Source organism: Ruditapes philippinarum, unplaced genomic scaffold (assembly GCF_026571515.1).
Source record: "Ruditapes philippinarum isolate M1 unplaced genomic scaffold, ASM2657151v2 ctg5999_1_1_1_1, whole genome shotgun sequence".
In the NCBI taxonomy this organism is placed as follows: Eukaryota; Metazoa; Mollusca; class Bivalvia; order Venerida; family Veneridae; genus Ruditapes; species Ruditapes philippinarum.
Genome location: NW_026854193.1, coordinates 30,280 through 52,909, shown reverse-complemented (window position 1 = coordinate 52,909; position 22,630 = coordinate 30,280). Strand labels below are relative to the sequence as shown.

The window sequence follows — 22,630 nt, the reverse complement described above, 5'->3', positions numbered from 1 at the left end:
ATTTCTTTTTTTTAAAATCCTAGTTTTAAGCGGGTTTTAAAAAAAACTACTTTTTTTTATTTTTTCGTAAACCGTGTGTCAGAGATTGAATGTAAGCTTTGTATTTCCTGGTCTTCGAGCAGAAAATACAAAAAGTGGTTGTAATGAGGGGCAACTTCTATAGAGAATAGTGGTTTTATGTAATATGGATCAACAAAAAACTAAAGACCTAAACAGATGGTAGAAACCAGCAAATCTTATTTGAAGGCTACTATTTCTGTCAGAGTTATCACAAGAACTCCGGGACATTTGAAAAATCGGGTATAAATCTCTGAGCCGGTGCTTTATGTTTGCAATTTTGCATTATAATTAGGTAATTATGTATGGCAAGGATGAAGACCAGAAATAAACCGGTCAATGCTTGTGAATTGGCAAATAATTTGAAAATGTTACTGAAAACTACCAGATTTATAGCAATAGGCGATTAAAAATGGCTCTGTGAATTAGTTTTTGACCCATAATACAAGATGTAAGACAAGCCTAATTATTAAAGTTTTATTTAGCACCTAAAACTCATTTTTGAACTATGAAAATAACCATTTTTAATGAGTGTTTTTGTAATATATACTGATGAACTCCGTGACAGTTATCACAAGAACTCCTGAACAAGTTATCATAAGAACTCCATCCTTCGTGTAACACTTCCTCCCCCGTGAAAGGGTGCCAATGCTGGATAGATATGTGTTTCATTTTATCGTAAACAGTGCAAATATTTGAAATTAAGATGTTCACAACAACCTCACTGCTGAGTAACGATTTATATCATTTTGTTTTGTTTTGTGTACAGCCTGGATAATATACAAATTTATCTTTTGGAACTTACTTTCGATGATTACCTTGACCAGCGAAAGTATCTCGTTCTGATCAGTTTTACAGGTGTAAGTGTCTTCAAACGACTTAGTCATTTTCTTGATAAACAGATTCCACTCATTCGGTGCAGGTTTCATAATTTCTATTTCAGTATGGTGTGTGTACACTGTTGTACCGGAAGTCAGCCAGCCATCTTTGTCGCTATACCAGCGAACCTGAAATAAACATGACAGGGTCAGTCGGAACTTTTCACCTTTTTCCGTCCGTTTCCGTCGGAACTTTTCCGCCGTTTCAATCATATTTTAATAACTTCAATAGTATTAGATTATAAGAAACTCGTGAATAAAAATTAAGTGAGGGAAATAACACAAACCAAAACAACCAACTAAATGAGAGAACAAAGAAAAACAAGAGGGCTTTTATTTGAACAGACTTGGTAGACACCCATAAGAAGATGTTTCATGCTAAACATCTAAGTTCTAGCTCATTGGGTTTTTTAAAAGAAGATTTTTTAAGTTTTTACTATACACATATAGTTAAAAAACAATGACACCCCTGGGGGCAGGGCCAATTTTGACCCCAGGGCTTTTATTTGAACAAACTTTGTAGATATTTACTTAAAGATGTTTCATGTATAATATCTAAACTCAGCTATTTGGGTTTTTTCAAAGAAGATTTTTAAGTTTTTGCTATACACATATAAGGAAAATCAATGTGACCCCGGTGCGGGGCCAGTTTTGACCCCAGGGCTTTTATTTGAACATACTTGGTAGACACCCATTAGAACATGTTTCATGCTAAATATCTTAGCTCTAGCTCTTTGAGTTCTTTAAAAGAAGATTTTTTAAGTTTTTACTATATGCATATAGGGAAAATCAATGACCCCTGGGGCGGGGCCAATTTTGACCCCAGGGAGCTTTTATTTGAACACACTTGGTAGACACTCACTAGAAGATGTTTCATGCTAAATATTTAGCTCTAGCTCTTTGGGTTCTTTAAAAGAAGATTTTTTTAAGTTTTTACTATATGCATATAGGGAAAATCTATGACCCCTGGGACGGGGCCAATTTTGACCCAGGGCTTTTATTTGAACAAACTTGGTAGACATTTACTAGAAGATGTTTCATGCCAAATATCTAAGCTCTAGCTCTTACGGTTCTTTAAAAAGAAGATTTTTTAAGTTTTTACTATATGCATATAGGGAAAATCAATGACCCCACCCGGGGCGGGGCAATTTTGACCCAGGGCTTTTTTTGAACAAAATTGGTAGACACTCACTAGAAGATATTTCATGTCAAATATCTTAGCTCTAGCTCTTTTGGTTCTTTAAAAGAAGATTTTTTAAGTTTTTACTATATGCATATAGGGAAAATCTATGACCCCCTGGGGCAGGGCCAATTTTTGACCTCAGGGCTTTTATTTGAACAAACTTGGTAGACACTCATTAGAAACATGTTTCATGCTAAATATCTTAGCTCTAGCTCTTTGGGTTCTTTAAAAAGAAGATTTTTTAAGTTTTTACTATATGCATATAGGGAAAATCAATGACCCCTGGGGCGGGACCAATTTTGACCCCAGGGCTTTTATTTGAACAAACTTGGTAGACATTCACTAGAAGATGTTTCATGCCAAATATCTAAGCTCTAGCTTTTACAGTTCTTTAAAAGAAGATTTTTTTTAAGTTTTTACTATATGCATATAGGGAAAATCAATGACCCCCGGGCCGGGGCCAATTTTGACCCCAGGGCTTTTATTTGAACAAACTTGGTAGACACTCACTAGAAGATGTTTCATGCCAAATATTCTTAGCTCTAGCTCTTTGGGTTCTTTAAAAGAAGATTTTTTTAAGTTTTTACTATATGCATATAGGGAAATCAATAACCCCCTGGGGCGGGGCCATTTTGACCCTAGGGCTTTTATTTGAACAAACTTGGTAACACACTCATTAGAAGATGTTTCATGCCAAATATCTAAGCTCTAGCTCTTACGGTTCTTTAAAAGAAGATATTTAAAGATTTTTTCTTTCGGTTGCCATGGCAACCAGAGTTCTGCATGAAAATAGAATTCTTTGAACAATCTTGATAGAGCTTCAATACAAAGAGTATTCCTGCCAAGTTTCATTAACATTGGCCTTGCGGTATCATAGAAGATGTCCTTAGAATATTTAAAATGTGGACGGACGACGGACGCCATTTGGTTGGCCATCCTAAAAGCTCACCTGCACTTTGTGCAAGGTGAGCTAACGAGTCATTCTAAATGAAACAAGACTTTCTGCACGAGTATATACTTACGTTGACATTTTCGCTCTCATGCATTGGCAGTCGGCATGGTAATATCACAGCCCGGTTAAGAGTGGCAGGTTGGGTGTAGTTTATGATGTCACGACCGGAAACACCCCATAAACTCCCTGCAAAACAATACTATTACATTTTTTTATGTATTAATAGTAAGAAAATTATTTTGAGACATATATACAGTACCATAACTTTTTAGACGATAGTTTCTAAAAGGCGGGTTTTACCAACATGTCAACTGCACACCCTCTCAGTCCGAAAATAGCACGGACTTTGTCTATTATATCAACAGACATTTGGTTTAAATTTATTTATTTAAGCTCGATTGCGAAACATGTTCTTGCAACTTATATTAATCACTTTCGAGCCAGCGTCCTGGAACCGATCCGTACAGGTGTCATATGAAGAAAATGGTCGTAACCTGATACCGTAATGGCTCGAACCCATGATCCCCGGGGTTAAGATGCAGATACCTAAACCCATAGGCCACCGCTTCCCTTTTGGTAAAGCAGGGGGTCGATTGAATAGCGGTGCGATACTCCTTTAAGCGTAAAGAGTTAAGAGTGCTTCTTTGCGAATACAGTCAGGGGGTAAAACCCCACTTCAGGTCTCTACAATGTAGGTTGAATTTGGCGCCAAAATTACAAAGCCATGATGAACCTTTCCGGTGTTTGCAGTTTTATGTTAATTGGCAACCTTGTTATCCAATCGCTACAGTGAGATAATACATAGCCACTGGTTGACCTGGTTTGCACAAAAGAACACGTGCTTATGTTTGTGATGCTGTTTGTGAGCAGTTGACCTAGCAATGAATGGAAAAGGTGTGGCTAAATGTTCCGCTACGAAAAATCGGAACGGTCCAACGAAGTGAAGTGACTCTCATACAATAATAATTATTACATTTCTCGTATTTAGATAATTTTGCGTTCTTATTTTTGTAAACATTTCATAGGTCTTTTAAGCAGGTAGACATGTAAATATGTTTTTAAAGGCACGTTATGCCTAAGAAACGTATAATTTTTTAATTTTTTTTTCAGAATGTTAAGAAAGAGCTTAACATGAGTTTCATAACGTTTAAAATGTTTTTAGAGATGCTTTCCGCCTAAAAGTAGTGCTGATTTGAAGATTATTTGTAATTAAAGTAGCAAAATGTAAACAAAGTAGTATTTTGAATTCCATGAGCGACATAAGGTTCGTACAGTCTTACAAGTGCTTAAATTGAAATTTAAATTATTTCTTAAAAAGTGCTTAAAAGTCCATAAAATTTGAATGCTGTTTGAAAAGTGTTTTAAAATAGCTGCAAATATGCTTGAAAATGATTGAATGACATAGTGTTGGAAAAAATCGACAGTTAACAAATAATTATAATAAAAATCAACGATCCAATTCAGAACCAAGAAAAAAAATTATGAAGATTAAATTTGCTGATCTTACCAGAATAATTTAGTTGCACTTTTATGAATACATATAATAAATGCCAATTATGCTTCGGAAATTCTTTAAGTTTTATTTCTCAAAAGTTTCTTAATATTGCTGTCAAAAACTTACTCATTGGCCATTTACCTAAACCACCTTTTTATATCTTGCTTTTTGGCAATTGACATTACGCCACCTGTCAATCAAGCTGGCAGGGGTCTTACAGATAAGTACGGAATTCCATAAACGACAGCCTACTGCTTACTGTCAACTGCCTACTGTCAACTGCCTACTGTCAACTGCCTACTGTCAACTGCCTACTGTCAACTGCATACTGACATGTCAACTGCTTAATGCCTACAGGCGACTGCTTAATGCTTACTGTTAATTGATAAGTGCTAACTGTCATACCTGTTAAATACCCGATTAATTTCCTGCAAGTAAATGTCGGCTTTGTACGTCCTTCTCACAATGTGTTTATAATTACAAAGGGGGGCCTTTTGCAAGAAATTACACTGTATCATAGATGAAGGCTTTCACTGATAAAACTTTGGAATTCGTTACATTTATACATGTATAATTTTCGTGTTACTAAGCAGAGAGATAGGTATATATCTTTGCATGCATTGGGACTTTTCCAAATCATGGAACTGTAAACTGTATAAAATGCTATCAAACCAAATATTTCTGTCATTAAATCTCGTTCTCTAATTTTAAGCTACCAAATATAATTGGTTTCTAAATTAAAACGTACAGGTATATCTCTGATAACGAACACGCTTGTAAATGACAGTTATTTAGATACATCTACCATATAACATGTATATTATAATATTTGTTTCTTAAATGATAATGATCACACCCTATGACTTTAGAGCTTAAAGTTGTTTTTGACAGGAGTACTTGTAGTTGTTCGTACATTTAGATTACAACGGTCAATTGTTAGCATTATGAAAATAATGCTACAACGTTTTGTTTAAAAATTATCTAGAGCATGGTGCTCAAAACATAGATCTAGAACTTTGAAAGTGGATATTCATGCATAATATATTCGTTGATTTTCAGACAAAATTATTTATACAAGTGACGTCTTGGATTAAGAGTTGTGTACTCTGATAAACGTACTGGGAGAATATACACACGTCATGGTCCAAATCATACACGGAACCGTTTAGTTCTATCTAAAAAGTTAATCCTTGTTCTGGTGATGGTATAATACCTTCATTTTACAAAGCCTTAGATTTGGCTCAGGAAAATGTTACTTCGGCAGGAGCATGATGACTAACATGTCAATTATTGTGTTATAATTGGGAAGTCGATGCATAATCAAATCATAAGAAAAGATCTTTGAGTTACATACAAAGTAATGTTAGTATCTGTTTAACGATATGGTTGACTTAATGCCTGCCGCATGTAATGTCTTAGATTTTGCAGTATTGCCTACGTTACATTCTGATTTATTACTGATGAAAAAAAGGCATAAAAAACCACAGGATAAGAAAACGAACTAATCAATATATTGCTGAACGTCCGTCTTGTATTTCATTGCCATAAGAGAATGGTGTTACGATTAACTTGTTAAGTTATTGAAGAAATATATTCGGTTAACTTGCCAGAGCTTCAGATATATTTTCAAAGATTTCTTATGGAACTGATATAACATACTCTACATCTTCCTTATTCATAAATTTTGGAATCATATGAATTTAAAATTGATGGACTAAGACACTTTTTAAATGTGGACAATGTTGAATATTGTTACCAACATGACTGTTACAACATTCAACAAACTTTGCTTTATAGTTAATATATATATAGCCATCATGTGTGTTTAATTTGCATTTAACAGTAATGTAGACTTATCATTTTAATTTGTCAATTTTTTTTACCGGGGAGCTAAACATAAACAAAATTTCAAGAAAATTATGATAATTTTATTTTTCAAGATCTTTTTTATTTATAATAAAAACGAAAAACAAAATACACTTATTAATTATAACACCACATAAAAATGAGACCTGTAAGCTAATATTTTCTTGAATATACCATTATCTTAAGGTGATTCCGCTTTGTCAGCCATGTTTGTTTTCACAAAGTCTGTCCAAAGTGAAAGTAGGCCAAAATTCATATAACAACAAAGCTCACATTGTTATATGATGAGCCCTTTGCAAGTACACTTCCAGTTCTATGTTTTAAAGACTATTTTAAACAAAAATATAAATGATAACAATAAGAAAATTTACCTTGAATGGGCTAAATTTCTGAAGATCAAAAACATTCTGTTGCAAAGTTTTATACACATTTCATGAATGGCAAAATCCTTTTTAAAGTCTGTTTTAGTGCCTACAAAAGCTATTTTTTGCAGAAAGTACAAAAAGCTTTAAAAAACATAAATCTTAGGGAGTAGTTTATCTGACCTTGAAAAAACATGGCCACCATGACATGTGTAAAAAGTAGTACCATGAAAATAAACATCATTTACCTATTTCTTGTGTACATGACAAACAGACACACTTCACTGTTGCACATAAAAAGGTTAGATTTTAAAGTTTGATTGTGTTTTCATTTTAATTGTAGTTCATAAGGCTATAAATGATGATTGTTTTCTTGCACTACTTTTTTACAAAAAATAATGGAGGCCATATGCTTAGAAGGACATGAGATACGGATTTATTTGGAGTTTAGTTTTGAAAGATTTTTGTATTTGCTGCAAAAAATAGCTTTTGTAGGCACTAAAATATAAACCTGAATGTGTACTTTCAAATGGTTCATCATTTTACAATAACAGCTTTGTAGTTATATGAATTTTTGCCTACTTTCACTTTGGACAGACTTTAGTGAAAACAAACATGGCTGACAAAGCGGAATCACCTTAAATAAAACTTTTGAGACGCCTGTTAAAAAACGTATCTCTAAAAATATTTGCAAAGTTTCGGGGAAAGCAATTAATATAAAAGCATAATTATGATTAAAAGTTCTGTTATGCATAATAATATTATTGTTATGATATTATATTAATGTAAATACATTCTGCAATATAAAGTGATATACACGAAATAAGAAAGGTAACTTAGAAATGCTTCATATCATACATAGAAGATGTATAATATCACGATGTTTTAGAACTGTTTTCTTTTGTTGTCAAACCTCCAAAAACCTGACAAAAACTTTCATTGGATGATTCTGGCAAATACGAAAGCTGATTTTCTCATTGGTTTCATATGCGGTAATTGTAACTAAAAAGGAAAACAAAAATATACATCCTAAAAGTTCACTTTTCAGTGTGTTTGTTAAGAAAGCAAAGCAGACAAGATAATTATAACAATTATAAAAAAGAAAAGACTTTTTAAACACATCAAAAATTATATTGTGACATAAACATGGTCATTTTATCTATCACAAAGGTTTTTTTTATAAGTAAATTTACATGATTAAAATTTTCAATAGTACAATTGGATTTAAACAAGAGGATAACGATGGCTTTTCATAAAAGTAAAATAAGCTGACCCGACTTCATTTTTGAACTTTTTTCCCAATGAAATATTGAACTTTTTGAAACAATTTGAATGTGGGAAAATCAGTTCACTATGCGCATGGATTTTAGTATTATCTGATTATTAAACAACGAACTTTAGACATATTCCATCTGGTATTCTTCAATTAATAACTCGTCTTGATTAGATACAAATTGTTTAGTTAAACACTCATTTGAATTTGAAAATTATTTGGATTTTATCGTTGAACCGAAATTTAGGGTAGCATGATTATCCAAATTTCATTTATCTTCTCATGAGTTGGCCATTGGACGTGGACGACATAGAAATATACCAATAAATGAAAGATTATGTAGAAATTGTAATGCCGGTGTTATAGAAAATAAGTATGAATTTTTATTTGTATGTTCTAAATTTCAGGACTTAAGGTCAAAATATATAAAGAGACTTTAATTATTATATGTGTTAAACTAAATAGAAATTTGTTAACCTAATATGTGCAAAATCAAAATCAATAATTTATATCAGCAAAATATATATACTATGCAAACTTGCGAAATATAATAGTCATCTTTAATGCAAATACATATATTATTCATGCATTATTCTGTTCTGAAACCATGTCTTTGTATTGAAAATTGTAATTATTGCTATGGAACATGTCGTTTGTAGGTGCCATGTTTGTCTTTGTTTATGCTTTCAAAAGCCGAGTTAAACTCGTCCATAAGAACCAATACATTTATGTATTCCTCTTCATCTTCCATTGTAATTTCAATATTTTCCCACATATGTGTTGGTTCTGTTACTTGTCTGTGAAGTCAAATGTACGATGGAAGTATATGCCGTTCTTCCTTAGAAATGTTTCTGTCAGATTGATCATCCTCTGTACTAGAATAAAATTGGTTCTATAATTAACCTTAAAAATATCAAGTGTACAATAAACTTAACAAAATGTACTACATAACATCTAATAAGGAATTACACATTTATACGCCACAACTAACAGCCAATGAAAACTGAACCAAAATGATCTCGTAAATGAACTCACACATTTTTGATAATGACAGACAAGAATGTTTAGCCTGAAATACACCAGTGATTTCACCAGTATATTACAGAATCTGATGTTCTTCTAAAAATGTATTACATTGTCAAATAAAAGTTTAATAAACTATAAAAACGTATGCAAAAAAACAGTAGGTGTTGACATAATGGTCCAGATGTCCGCCTCTCAACAAGGTATAGAGGGCTCAAGCCCTTCAATGTTGAATGTTGAACACATATTCATTGTGAATAATTTATTAATAAGTTGATTACCCTATTATGAGTCCTATATTTGACAATTTATCAATCACCTGTGCAATGAGGCACGTGGAATCATTTCATAACATAATCAAAGCAGTGTGCAAGAGTGGGACTACACAAGTCATTGCAATGAATTCGAAATTACAAATTATTAAGATTATTAATTATATAATCATCCTTTTTGATTTACTTACCATTGTTTTCCGTTAAATTTACCTAGGAGATAGTTCAACAAAATGGCGGGTGAACCTGTGTCAACATTCGGAATACTTCGTAATTGATCCATACATTTTCTTAGACTGTCACTTAGCAGTAAGCAGTAGGCAGTGAGCTTAGCAGTAGGCAGTAAGTAGTAGGCTGTCGTTTATGGAATTCCGTAGTGGTAGCGATAACAACCGATTATCCAATAATATGGCGCCTATCTGTCACCATGTCGTATATATCTCAAATAAATTGGTCGTTCTTATTGAAAACCTTACCTTTTTCAGTATAAAACTCGAAAATTATACAGAAAAGGATAAATAATTTCATAATTAGCTTTAAAACATCTTCAGCGATGGTAGATCATGGAGGCGGCCATTTTAGTACAGTGTAAACTAATAACGAATGAAAAGTGACGCTTTCGGAACAGAAATTCCCAACTCCGTTAATACTTTAAAAATGCAATTTTAAGCAATGCATTGACAGTTCAGATCTGTATCTGTATCTGTGAGGGTACGTCGTAGAGACCAAAATCTGGCTTTAAAACGACGGTGTAGGGAGTGCGCCTTAGTCACAAAGTTTTATAGAGTTTTTAAATTGTTGAACTGTTGATGAACACAATTGAGAGTCACTTAATTTATTCCAGTCTAACACTGTTCTGATGAAGAAAGAATTTTTGTAGTTTTCTGTTTTTACATATACTGGTTTGTAACACTTTTGATTATTACACACAGATTTTTCCACAATGTTATCACTTATATGGTCTTTATATGATTTAGCTCTTACAGATCGTCAGGAGTTAGGTGTTCCCGTATGTTGCCCTTCCACTACCTTATACATGAAAGTAAGCCGGTGTAGTCTTCTGCGCTCTTGGAGGCTTGGTAATTCCAATTGTTCCAGCATTGATGTAACGCATCCTGGATCCCTAGAAGTATAGTTATTAGTAATAAATCGAGCGGCTTGCCTTTGTATACGTTCAAGTTTATCAATTTCGTTTTTGGTATAAGGGTCCCAGATAGTGCATCCGTATTCTAATTTGGAGCGGACTAGGGCTAGGTAGGCATTTTTGCGGCATGGTTTAGAACAATGGCGTAAGTTCCTTCTTAAGAATCCAATAGATGAGTTAGCTCTTTTACAGATGTTACTAATATGTGTTGACCATTTCATGTCATCCGAGAAAGTGATACCAAGGTTAGGATTGACTTGAACTTGTTGAAGTATGTTGTTATCAATGTTGTAGAAATGCATCGATTTTGACTTCGAACTCAGCAGGTAACATTTTTTTGAGTTAAATTTCATCCCCCATGTAGATGCCCAGGTTTGGAGATTGTCTAGGTCTTTTTGAAGTTGGAGATGGTCTTTTTGGGACTTGATCTGGCGATATAGTAAACAATCATCAGCAAACAACCTCTCACTTGTGATGTTACATGGTCCGGAAGATCGTTAATATGTAGTAAGAAGAGCAATGGTCCGAGCACTGTACCCTGTGGGACTCCAGAACCCACATTTACAGATGCAAAAAAAGATTTTTTTTTAAACCTTTTACAACCGGAAGAAAAACATTATAATTTTATTCACGTTTTATTAACCGTTTTAAGGCGTATTTTAAGACCAAAAAATACCGATTTTGAAAATTGAAAAAATGATGTTTAAAACAGAAAACACCTATGGAAACCGCTTGTTATCGTTACTTACACCTTTTCTTAACAAAGTGGTACCATAATTAACAAGATAAAATGTTGCGACGAATAGCGACAAGCATTTTAATGTTTCGGGGATTTCCGGTAAATGTCGTTAATTTACGTTGCATGTCGAACGTTGCCGAAGTATGATCGTAGGATTTCCAAGAGTTATGTTTCTTGATGACTCTCCGTTTTGGAGAAACGTGAGCGTGCGAGAGTTGAACAGCTGATACGCTACAGAGAGAGAGAGAAAAAAAAGCTATCGTCTTTAGCATGTGAGTTAAGAAGGAACACGAAAAAAGTTAAATGGGAAATTGTTTATATATGATATTTGTTTCATTCAGTACATTTTTTATGACATGACACTATCTTTTTTATCATATTTCCATATACTTTCATTAGTAACTAGCCCCGCCCACTATTTCAGTTATGTTCTAAAGTAAAAAAAAATATTTAAGACCGTTTTAAATAATATTTTAATAAACTTGAAATAAACAAATTTGATGACATTTGAAATATTTTTTCTAACAGGAGCGGGAGTGAAAAATTGGAAGTTATTGTAATTTCTTCAGAAAGTGACTCGGACACATCGATAAATCCCTCACAGTCATTATTTAAAAATTATGTAAGTATAAATATGACATGTTATATATTGTTTATCTTTCCATTACTTGAAAATGACCTGTCACAACTTTATACCTGGACGGGAGATGCCCTTGACCCACAAATGGACGATGGCAAGGTCGTAGGCACAGGCTTTGGCTACAGACAATACATATACAAAGAACATAAAATAAAAGGAAATAAATGAAAAACACTTAAAAACATATATATACTTCTGTACGTATCAGTCAAATTTCCAGGCCATTTTTAGTTGGGTTCTGCCATTCTTAATTTAACCAAAAATATAATTAGAGAAGTATTACGGAAAAGCAACATAAGTAAATTTTCATTTTAAGAATAATTGTCTTGGTAATCTAATTGAAAATGGATGAGGTTCAATAAAATCAAATAACAAAAGATCAATACTTTTTATCTGACTTCCTTGTACATAGGCTTTGCCTTAATTTATATTATATAAGGGTGGTTTCATTATACAACAATTTTAAAAAATATATTTCTATTTATACTTTTAATTTGAAAATCACTTATTTAACAGTACACTATATAAATCTCAGTTAAACTACATTAAAACATGACAATAAACAGCCATTGCAATCAGGACTTAATATTGAATGACTTTAAATGTTACATATTGTATTACATATTTTTCAGAAGAAAGTAAACCGTGTGAACAAAAATCAGTCGCCTTTGTATGAAGAAGAAAGCGACAGTACCCAGCCACCTTCAGACATTTCAACCCAGCCACCTTCAGATACTGACATCAACAATAATGTAATTAATTTACAATTATTTTTTTCTTTGAAGGCCATTTTCATGAACATTATTATTTTCATATCACAAAACTATTTCATTATAATTATTTCAATTATGATAAATAGTTCTAAAAGCAAAACAATTTGAACCTCAAAAAATGCAAAGATTAAACTCAAAGGTCATTGTTCCTTTGTAAAAGTGTTTTTTTTTACCAAAACATAATCACTGAATTATGTTTAAATGTTCTAGTACTTAATTTTATAATATATAAATAAAATAAAAATTGGAATTTAGTTGTCCAAATTAATATATTTACATATTGTTGATAAAATTATTATTTAATATATTACAGTTGAATAGATACAGTACAGATGAGGATGATGATGAAGAAATATTTGTAGTTTCTTTGACAAAAGAGGTTTAACTCGTAAAATTTAAATCTTTATATATAAAAAAATAGCCTCATTAGATTCTTTTAAGAACAAACTATGACAATGATTTAAGAAACAAATTATTACATAAACTTCAATTATATAATATTATGTACAATGTATGTAAATTTGAGATAATTATTTGTTCAATGATATAATATAATACCATATATTATGATAAAATAAATCATTATTTATGTTTAATAATTCTTTTTTCATTTTAATTTCAAAACTTAGGAAATTGAAAACAGAGATTTGGTTCCAGATTCATACTGTCCATCTTGTGGAGCGTTAAGATATATCAAAAGACCTGCACTGCAGACTGTAAGAAATAATACATCATAATTAATATTTATTGATTTATTATTTGCAACAATTTTAAACAAGAAAATGAATATTATAATATAATACTAAAAAAAATAAGATTATTTTTTTTTAATCCTCTTTATTGATAATCATGAATGTTTGTTGTTTGTTTGGCACAAAAGCATTTTATCTGTCTGCTTTAATTGACTGTCCCTATTATAATTAATACAGGCAATGATTGATTTTGAAATGACTTACATGTGTAGCTCATTAACAGGGTGTGGTGTGTCTTACTATATTTTTACTGGGTTACTAATCCAGTCAGGGGATTTTTACATATTTTGACCTGTTTATGGTAGCTAACATGGGTTGTAAGTGCAATAATTGATAATTGCATTCTTTTGGTAACTTTACAATTTTGTACTTTTAAAAACATTTCCAAATTTTCATGAAAATTAGCATGAACCTGGACAGTTGCTGCTTCAAAGTTCATATTTCATTACACTTGTGCAAACATATATTAATTGATGCATTTTAAAATTACTTGGCCAAACTGTTTAGCACTAGATTAAATATTGAAAAATATGGTGCATGTTGTAATGAAATTTTAAATTTCAGGAAATACATCAAAGCAACAGTGACAGTGCATAGAAAGTTACTTGTAGCAAAATAAAAGGTAAATACAATGGATATATCAAATACTGTTGGTGACCTCATAAAAAAATTTGAAAAAAATGGAAAAGACTTTTGTTTGAAATGGCTAATGGAAAAATCAGAACAGCCTGTAACTAAAGTTAGTTTAAAAAAGAAAATAGAGAAGATAATAAACCAATACAAAAATTTGCAAAAATCTAAAAACAAACATTTCTATGCTGTGAAATTTGAAAATTTCTGTAACCAAAAATTTGATTTTCCAAAGATACAAAAACAGAAAAAGCAAAATGGTGTGGAATTAGAGTTAAATAAATTGAAGACGGAAGACTTTGAAATTGCAAATAATGTCATTATTGGACTTTCAAAAGATTTTGGTAAATGTTTTAAAGAAAATGATGAATTGCTGAAAGAAAACCATAACCTTAAAGAAAATATTAAAATCAGACTTAATACAAAATCAAGACTGGCACAAAAAGTGATAGAAAAGAAATTTATTTAAAAAAGAATAGGATACCTTTCAAATCAATTATTAGAAAAAAATAGATTAATAAAACAATTAAGATCTGCAAAAACATATATACAAAGACAAAAGAATGGACTAAGCCAAAAATATGAAAATGTAAAGAAAGAAAACACTCATTTAAAGGAAAGTATTGAAATTATGAGAAAGGAAATTAGTGTATTAAAGAAAAATAACAATAACCTCCAATCATATTGTGAAAATTTAGAAAATAACAATGATGAAAAGACTTTAAACATGTTTAATAATTCCAAAAATTGTTTTAAAACTGAAACACAAGAGTGTGTATATGACCTTTTAAGTATGAATGTTACGAGCAGCAATATTTCTCGTGTGATTTCTAGAGTTTTAAAATTAGTAAACATAAAACCAGATCGCCTTCCTTCAGTTTCAACAGTTAATAACATGAATATTGAAAGGCTTATCGCCTCACAAAAACATTTGGCAGAAGTACTGCCACATGAGGAAAATTTGTGCCTGTTATCAGACGAAACGTCTAAATTTGGGAAAAAAGTTGAAGGTTTTCATGTAAGAACAGAAAACAAGCAATACTATACATTAGGGTTAAGACAAATTGTTACAAAGTCAGGACAGGACACTATGGGAGCACTAAATAATATACTTAATGATATTGAAACAATTGGACACAATTGTGATGATGAGAAAAGGAAATCCATTATTTTAAATATAAGTTCAACTATGTCTGACAGAGCAGCAACACAAGTTAAATTTAATGACATTTTACAATCATATAGGACAGATATTTTGAAAGAACAAATGGGAGAAAACTGGCATTTATTAAATGATGGAGAGCAAAAATCTTTAACATCACTAAATAATTTTTTTGTGGACTCCATGCTCTTGTACATATTGCAGAAACAGCGAGCGAAAGTTTAAAAATCATTGAAACTGGTCATTTTGATAAAGAAGTTCCAATATATGATTCAGCTTTTAGATTACATGAATCTGGAACAGTGAGATTAATTCGCACTGCCAGCAAAGCGTTTTCTTGTGGTGGGGATGCCAAGAGTGGTGTTTATGGACATTTTACCACTTTCAGCAAAGATTTCTTGAATAAAAACAAAATGAAAAGTGTGCCGATACAACGGTATCATGGGAATAGGTTCAATATTCTGTTTGAAAATGCAAGTTATGTGTATTTTATGCATGAAAAAATTAAAGAATACCTTGACTTTGATGCCTCAAACAGATTACTTCTATCTGTTAAACATGATGTTAATACTGATTTTGTTCTTGCTGGTGTCAAGGCATTAGGGTTGATACATTATTTCATAACGTCACCATTGTGGTCATTTATTGAACGAAAGGATGTTCATGTAATAGAAAGTTGTGTTTTTTTTGACAAAATATGTGTTTACATTGAAAATTCAGGAAAAGATGTTGATAATTTTATTGAAGGTAAATTGATGTTAGAGGGGGAAAATATTCATAGAAGTAAATCTGATGTCATTTTATACTACTTGTTATACCCCCATAAACGAAGTTTGGGGGGGGGGGGTATATAGGAGTCACCCGGTGGTCGGTTGGTCGGTCGGTCGGTCGGTCGGTCGGTCCAGACGTCCGTTGCATTTTCCTTGTCCGGACCATAACTTGAAGACTAATGGTTGGAATTCAATATAACTACATACAATGGTCAAGCACATTGAGAGGAAGTGCAGTGCACAAGAATCATAACTCTATCTTGACTAATTACAGAGTTATTGCCCTTTGTTACTTTTCCTTGTCCGGGGCATAACTTGAACACTACTGGTTGGAATTCAAAACAACTTCATACAATTGTCAAACACAATAAAGGGGAAGTGCAGTGCACAAGAACCATAACTCTATCTAAAGTAATTACAGAGTTATTGCCCTTTGTTACTTTTCCATTGCTTTCTTTTGTCCGGACCATAACTTGAAGACTAATGGTTGGAATTCAATATAACTACATACAATGGTCAAGCACATTGAGAGGAAGTGCAGTGCACAAGAACCATAACTCTATCTTGACTAATTACAGAGTAACTGCCCTTTGTTACTTTTCCTTGTCCGGGGCATAACTTGAACACTACTGGTTGGAATTCAAAACAACTTCATACAATTGTCAAACACAATAAGGGGAAGTGCAGTGCACAAGAACCATAACTCTATCTAAAGTAATTACAGAGTTATTGCCCTTTGTTACTTTTCCATTGCTTTCTTTTGTCCGGACCATAACTTGAAGACTAATGGTTGGAATTCAATATAACTACATACAATGGTCAAGCACATTGAGAGGAAGCGCAGTGCACAAGAACCATAACTCTATCTGGACTAATTACAGAGTTACTGGCCTTTGTTCCTTTGCTTTGTCCGGGGCATAACTTGAACACTACTGGTTGGAATTCAAAACAACTTCATATAATTGTCAAACACAATAAGGGAAAGTGCAGTGCACAAGAACCATAACTCTATCTAAAGTAATTACAGAGTTATTGCCCTTTGTTACTTTTCCATTGCTTTCTTTTGTCCGGACCATAACTTGAAGACTAATTGTTGGAATTCAATATAACTACATACAATGGTCAAGCACATTGTGAGGAAGTGCAGTGCACAAGAACCATAACTCTATCTTGACTAATTACAGAGTTATTGCCTTTTGTTACTTTTCCTTGTCCGGGGCATAACTTGAAAATTATTGGTTGGAATTCAAAACAACTTCATACAATTGTCAAACACAGTAAGGGGAAGTGCAGTGCATAAGAACCATAACTCTATCTAAAGTAATTACAGAGTTATTGCCCTTTGTTACTTTTCCATTGCTTTCTTTTGTCTGGAGTATAACTTGAAGACTAATTGTTGGAATTCATTATAACTTCATACAATGGTCAAGCACATTGAGAGGAAGTGCAGTGCACAAGAACCATAACTCCATCTTGACTAATTACAGAGTTACTGCCCTTTGTTACTTTTCCATTGCTTTTGTATGTCCGGAGCATAACTTGAAGACTAATGGTTGGAATTCAATATAACTTCATACAATGGTCAAGCACATTGCGAGGAAGTGCAGTGCACAAGAACCATAACTCAATCTTGACAAATTACAGAGTTATTGCCCTTTGTTACTTTTCCTTGTCCAGAGCATAACTTGAAAACTACTGTTTGGAATTCAATACAACTTCATACAGTTGTCAAGGACATTAAAAGGAAGTGCAGTGCATAAGAGCCATAACTCCTTTTTGACAAAATACAGAGTTACTGCCCTTTGATACTTTTCCTTGTCTAGAGCATAACTTAAAACGTACTGGTTGAAATTCAAAACAACTTCATACAATGGTCAAGCACAAAAAGAGGAAGTGCAGTGCACAAGAACTATAACTCCATCTTCAGTATTTATAGAGTTATTGTCCTTTGTTCCTTTTCTTTGTCTTTCTGGACTTATTACAGAGTAATTCAATAAAACTTCATCAATGGCCAACCACATTGAAAGGAAATGCAATATACAAGAACCACAACTATCTTTAATTGCCCACAACCAGAACTCTATATTTCAATTCTTTTACAAGATATTCTGTTTCTAGTAACATCCTCATTTCCGAAGCAGTCTTGTGGGGGTATTAATCACATTTAGTGATAGTTCTAGTTAAGTCAGTCAAAATATGATAGTGATGTGGCATTAATACTACAATCAATGTTGCCTGCAATTTTAAATTTAATGGTTAACATTTTTACTGACTACATTGGAGATGGAAAATGGGCAAGCTGTTCATCAGAAATAAAGGCTGGTACAAAAGCTGTACCTATGCACAACAAATATTCAGAATCATTGTTTGGACATGTAGATAGATTGCTCAGAGAGAAACCAAACATTTCATTTATTTCTCAAGAGGCATACATCATGTTCTGTCACAATAGAACCAGTGACTGGCTCGGCTCCTTGAAATGGACGAGAAGAAAAAACAAGAAATCTTGAATGAGTGTAGGAAAGAAATGAAATCACTGAGGATTAAGTTTAAAGAAAGAAGGAAAGAGATTGAAGAGAGAAGGAAAGAAATAATGAAACAAAAAATAAGAGAGAAAGAGGAGAAAGAAGCCAGAAAAGTTAGAAAACTGGAAAAAACACACAGAAGACATAATAGAATGGGGAATGTGGCAATCAGACTTACAGGCAGACAATAATTATGTTTGTGTAAAAATGAGAATGATAAGAAGAAGGCACTGAAAGCTCAGCTACATTTTCGTCAAAAAGTTTTACATCAAACACTCACTGGAAACAAAGATGTATATAAATTGTCAAAAAAAGTGAATGGAAAAAGCAAACCACTAACTGTATCAGAATTGCTTACGAATGTGAAAACACTGATCCATCATGCTTTAACATTGCCATCAAATGACAGTGATGAAGTAGTGCTTGTTGGAAGAAACATTTCCATGAACTTCTTGCTAGATGATTGTCAGTCACAGTGGTTTGAAGGACATGTTATTTCAAAGGTACATATTTAGAAGAAAAAAAGCATCAAATTACACACCCAACATCTTATGGAATGCAGACACAGATTAATTATAATATGGAAGAGGGACATAAATGACCTTAAAATCACAGTTTCAGTGGTATCATTGAAAACAAACCAAATGACAATTCACAAAGCACAGGTGATTGGAAGAAACTCACAATGATGATGGTGTTTGAAAAAACTTCACAAATACTAACAAGTTTTATGATAGACTATAATGAACTGATTAATTGAAGTTGCATTTTAAATGAATGCAACATGTTTATGATAAAAAGACATCACACTAATATACATATGTTCACTTACTTTGCACATAATTGTTTTCATATATTGCATGGTTATCCATTTAAGAATCATTTATGAATAATAATAATTGTAATGCATAATGAAAATTGAGAGGGAAATACAATTATCTTTAGTCATAGATAATAACTGGAAATAACAGTCATAGATAATAACTGGAAATAACAATGATAATTTTACCTATTTGGGTTTTTTCTAGAGTCATTTAATTAATTTTAAGTTGAATTTTAATATCCATTCTTTTTTATTATTTATAGCATTTCAAAAACATTGTATCCATTCATGTTAATTTTAACTTTTCATCTGCATATTTCAGGTACCAGGATATCCATCTTGGTTCAATGTCAAATTTAATGGTGATCGGGCAGTATATACATATGAGCTATTGAAGGATCTCAAGAACAAGGATCTCATTATCAAACCGTGACAGAAGTAGGTTTATTAATTGAACTTATCTTACATCACATATCAGTGTGATAGAAAATTTATTGTATTCATTTATGGTTTTGATTTTTTACCATGATTTTTCTCAGATGATTAATTAACTACATGTTATGTTTGACATTAAAAAAATAATCAATCAAGGCAAATGATTTTTTGACCTCTCATCCCTTTTTTGTAATAAATATGAATTCAAAGGTCCAGTTTCAAGTAAACACATTTGACAGTAATTGAGAAATTGACATATTCAAACATAAAAATTATATATAAGCAGATGGGCATGTAACTTTCCCCCTAAGTATATACTTCTTCAGTATTTTTGAAATAATATTGTAATATGTATTAATATGTTGGTCAAATTTAAACCAGTCTCTTTCATTTTTTGTTTAATGGCATATATTTTCAAAATTTCAACTTCTATTAAATTTTTACATGTTAATCATCCACTTAAAGTTTATTTAAGTCAATGAAATGCTTAACTAAGTACAGCTTTGAATAAGTATTGTGCTAATTATAAACATACAATTCATATCATCAAGATTATTTATAAATATATTGATATTTAAGGTAGAATATAGGTTGACAGAATTTTTTTTCAAGATATTAAAACATACTACTTTCTAAAATCTATAAAGTGTAATCTACTGCTTTAAAAATATCAGAAATGCATTTCTTATCCATAAAGAGACACTTATATACCAAATTTTTTTTTTTTTAAAATTTTAAATTTTTTCGTTGTTATCGCTATCAGCGGGCATATTTAAATAACAAATTGTTGTCAGACACATTTTCAAGCAAAAGAGTATCGGAACAGACATTAGATGTCAAATATATACATTCGTTTAACATTATCTCTGTTTCTGTTTACATCTAAAACCACGTGGTAGAACTATTTTCAATCCGTATTGTTTACGAGGTTATTATAGATAATAGCCGAGGCAGTTCCGAATGAAGTTGAGGATAGCGGGGTTCGAACCGTACCCGTTGAAATATTTCGAGAAATGGCGTTACTTTACGTATGGCATAAAATACTTTTTAATTTTATCCTTATTACTTTAAAGGATATACAGGTTTAAATTGTTAAAATAGTAAACACACAGGTCTCCGTATTTTTTTTATACTGAAAGTAATAAAAGAAATACATCTTAAAGAAGATTATATTCAATCATTTATTTGTTTTCTTTTAGTTCCTTATCAGTTACTAATTATTTATTCTTATGAAGTGGTTTGCCTGCCCCTGCTCTGCCTTATGCCCTGTCCTATTTTTGTTTGGGGTCCTCCTGGGCTCCTTGCCAATGACGCTTGGTACTGGGTCGGGTGGGGGCTGCGTTCATTGAACGCCGCCTTTCCTTGTCGATCTTGTTTATCATATTTAATGCCGGGTTATCAAAGATTAAGAAAATAGACTTACCTATGATTAAGACACAGGCATATAATCTGATGCTATATCCATCCATATCCTCTAATATCCGTGTACGTTTAGTCACAGGAAATTGACATTCTATAAGCAAATGATTAAAAAATAATGACAAATAAACCCCTTTACACAAGGAATGCAACGCCTTCTGTACACTAGATACACATTTTATCTTATTTAATACACACGTTGAAAATCAATATCAACAAACTAGTTTAGCAATTTCTACGGAAGCCCATTGAGGCCGTTTTGAGGTTAGATCTTAGAACTTAGATCTTAGAACTTAGGTCTTAGCTCTTAGAACTTTGAGGTACCGTATGGGCGGGAAAACGCCATATTTACTACAAGATAGACAAGAAGATGTGAGATAAACTTTTTATTACATTTCTTTATTTCTATTTTTTTATTTAAAGAATTACAGAGAAATAGCTAGAATGTTAAAAGATTAAGCGATTATATATTATAAATAAGGACCGGGTAAAAACAACCAATTTCAATAGGAGACAAAGGTCGATTAAGCTATCTCCAACAGGCAGGGACAAATCAACCCCATAAGTAGCTATTTCAACCAGTTATAGTTATTTTAGCCGAACCTGGCTACCATAAAAATGTTTGATGACGGACACAAGCTTTGAAACTGATATATCTGCTGCCTGTATTTATGTAATTACCCAATTATCAAATTTAAAACAGTATTTAAATTGTGTATCTAATAGTTTTATAATAATTATAAAATGTCGGTTTTCTAATGTGTATTAAAATAATTTGTTTATTTTTTCTATTGCAAAATCTTCTTCTTTCCTTTTCCGGACGACGAAAATCTTTTCTACATGGGCATGGATGCTTGGAATTGGCTTTTTTAACACCAGTTTCTAGTGTTGTGATCATGGATTTAGCTGTTTACTCAGAGGGGCGCATTTAACAAGCCTAGAACTGATTAAGAATTACTTATCCATAGTTTATTTTACAAGTATATTAAACTAATACTGAAAGCTAACAAAATTATCCAACGCAAAATACGTACACCAAAGGACGATTGAAGGGACCCCATTATTGTAGTAATCCAGAGGAGTGCCGAGTGGTAGGTTTCGAACGATGTAGCACAAACTGGAGACTGACTACCGGTTGCAATGTGCAGAGATTTTGTGATGAGGCTATTGTCACGAAGCGATCCTGAACGCAAAGCCACCGATCAACTCGGCAAAGATATGTCTCGAAAGGTCTTTACTTTGTGTTGTATGTAAATGGTTACGACAAGTTAAAGCTATATAGATTCTGCATCCACGGAGCGATCGACGGGTACAGTCTTTCGAAGTATCAAACAGCAACAACTCGCCCGCATTGATAGCGTCATATTGCCTTGACACATTAAACTAATTAGGCATTTTTCCAAGTTCCTAGTTCATCGTTCTTGTTTTAATTTCAAGTACATGTGCATGTATGTTTT

General features: G+C 32.3%; 2 protein-coding genes across 3 annotated transcripts; one reads left to right on the top strand and one right to left on the bottom strand.

The window, feature by feature from the left end:
* Positions 1 to 862: 862 nt before the first annotated feature.
* On the bottom strand, positions 863 to 21,355 carry LOC132739369 (uncharacterized; the record flags this gene model as incomplete). Its single annotated transcript, XM_060727061.1, has 3 exons — positions 21,178 to 21,355; positions 3,141 to 3,256; positions 863 to 1,064 (listed from the first exon to the last, which is right to left on the bottom strand). Coding segments are annotated over exons 1-3 (364 nt in total), but the record flags the coding sequence as incomplete, so codon positions are not given.
* Positions 11,168 to 20,053, top strand: LOC132739370 (uncharacterized). 2 transcript variants are annotated; one of them, XR_009626991.1, is made up of 6 exons: positions 11,168 to 11,866; positions 12,517 to 12,636; positions 12,971 to 13,036; positions 13,287 to 13,373; positions 13,974 to 14,031; positions 19,642 to 20,053. XR_009626991.1 is itself a non-coding variant. In XM_060727062.1 (5 exons), exons 1-4 carry the CDS (start codon positions 12,487 to 12,489, stop codon positions 14,004 to 14,006), a joined length of 336 nt encoding a protein of 111 aa, XP_060583045.1. In that variant the 5' UTR covers positions 12,192 to 12,486; the 3' UTR covers positions 14,007 to 14,031; positions 19,642 to 20,053. The 2 variants fall into 2 exon arrangements, 1 of the variants encoding a protein (XP_060583045.1); XM_060727062.1 differs by lacking the exon at positions 11,168 to 11,866 and having other exon boundaries at positions 12,192 to 12,636.
* Positions 21,356 to 22,630: the final 1,275 nt, after the last annotated feature.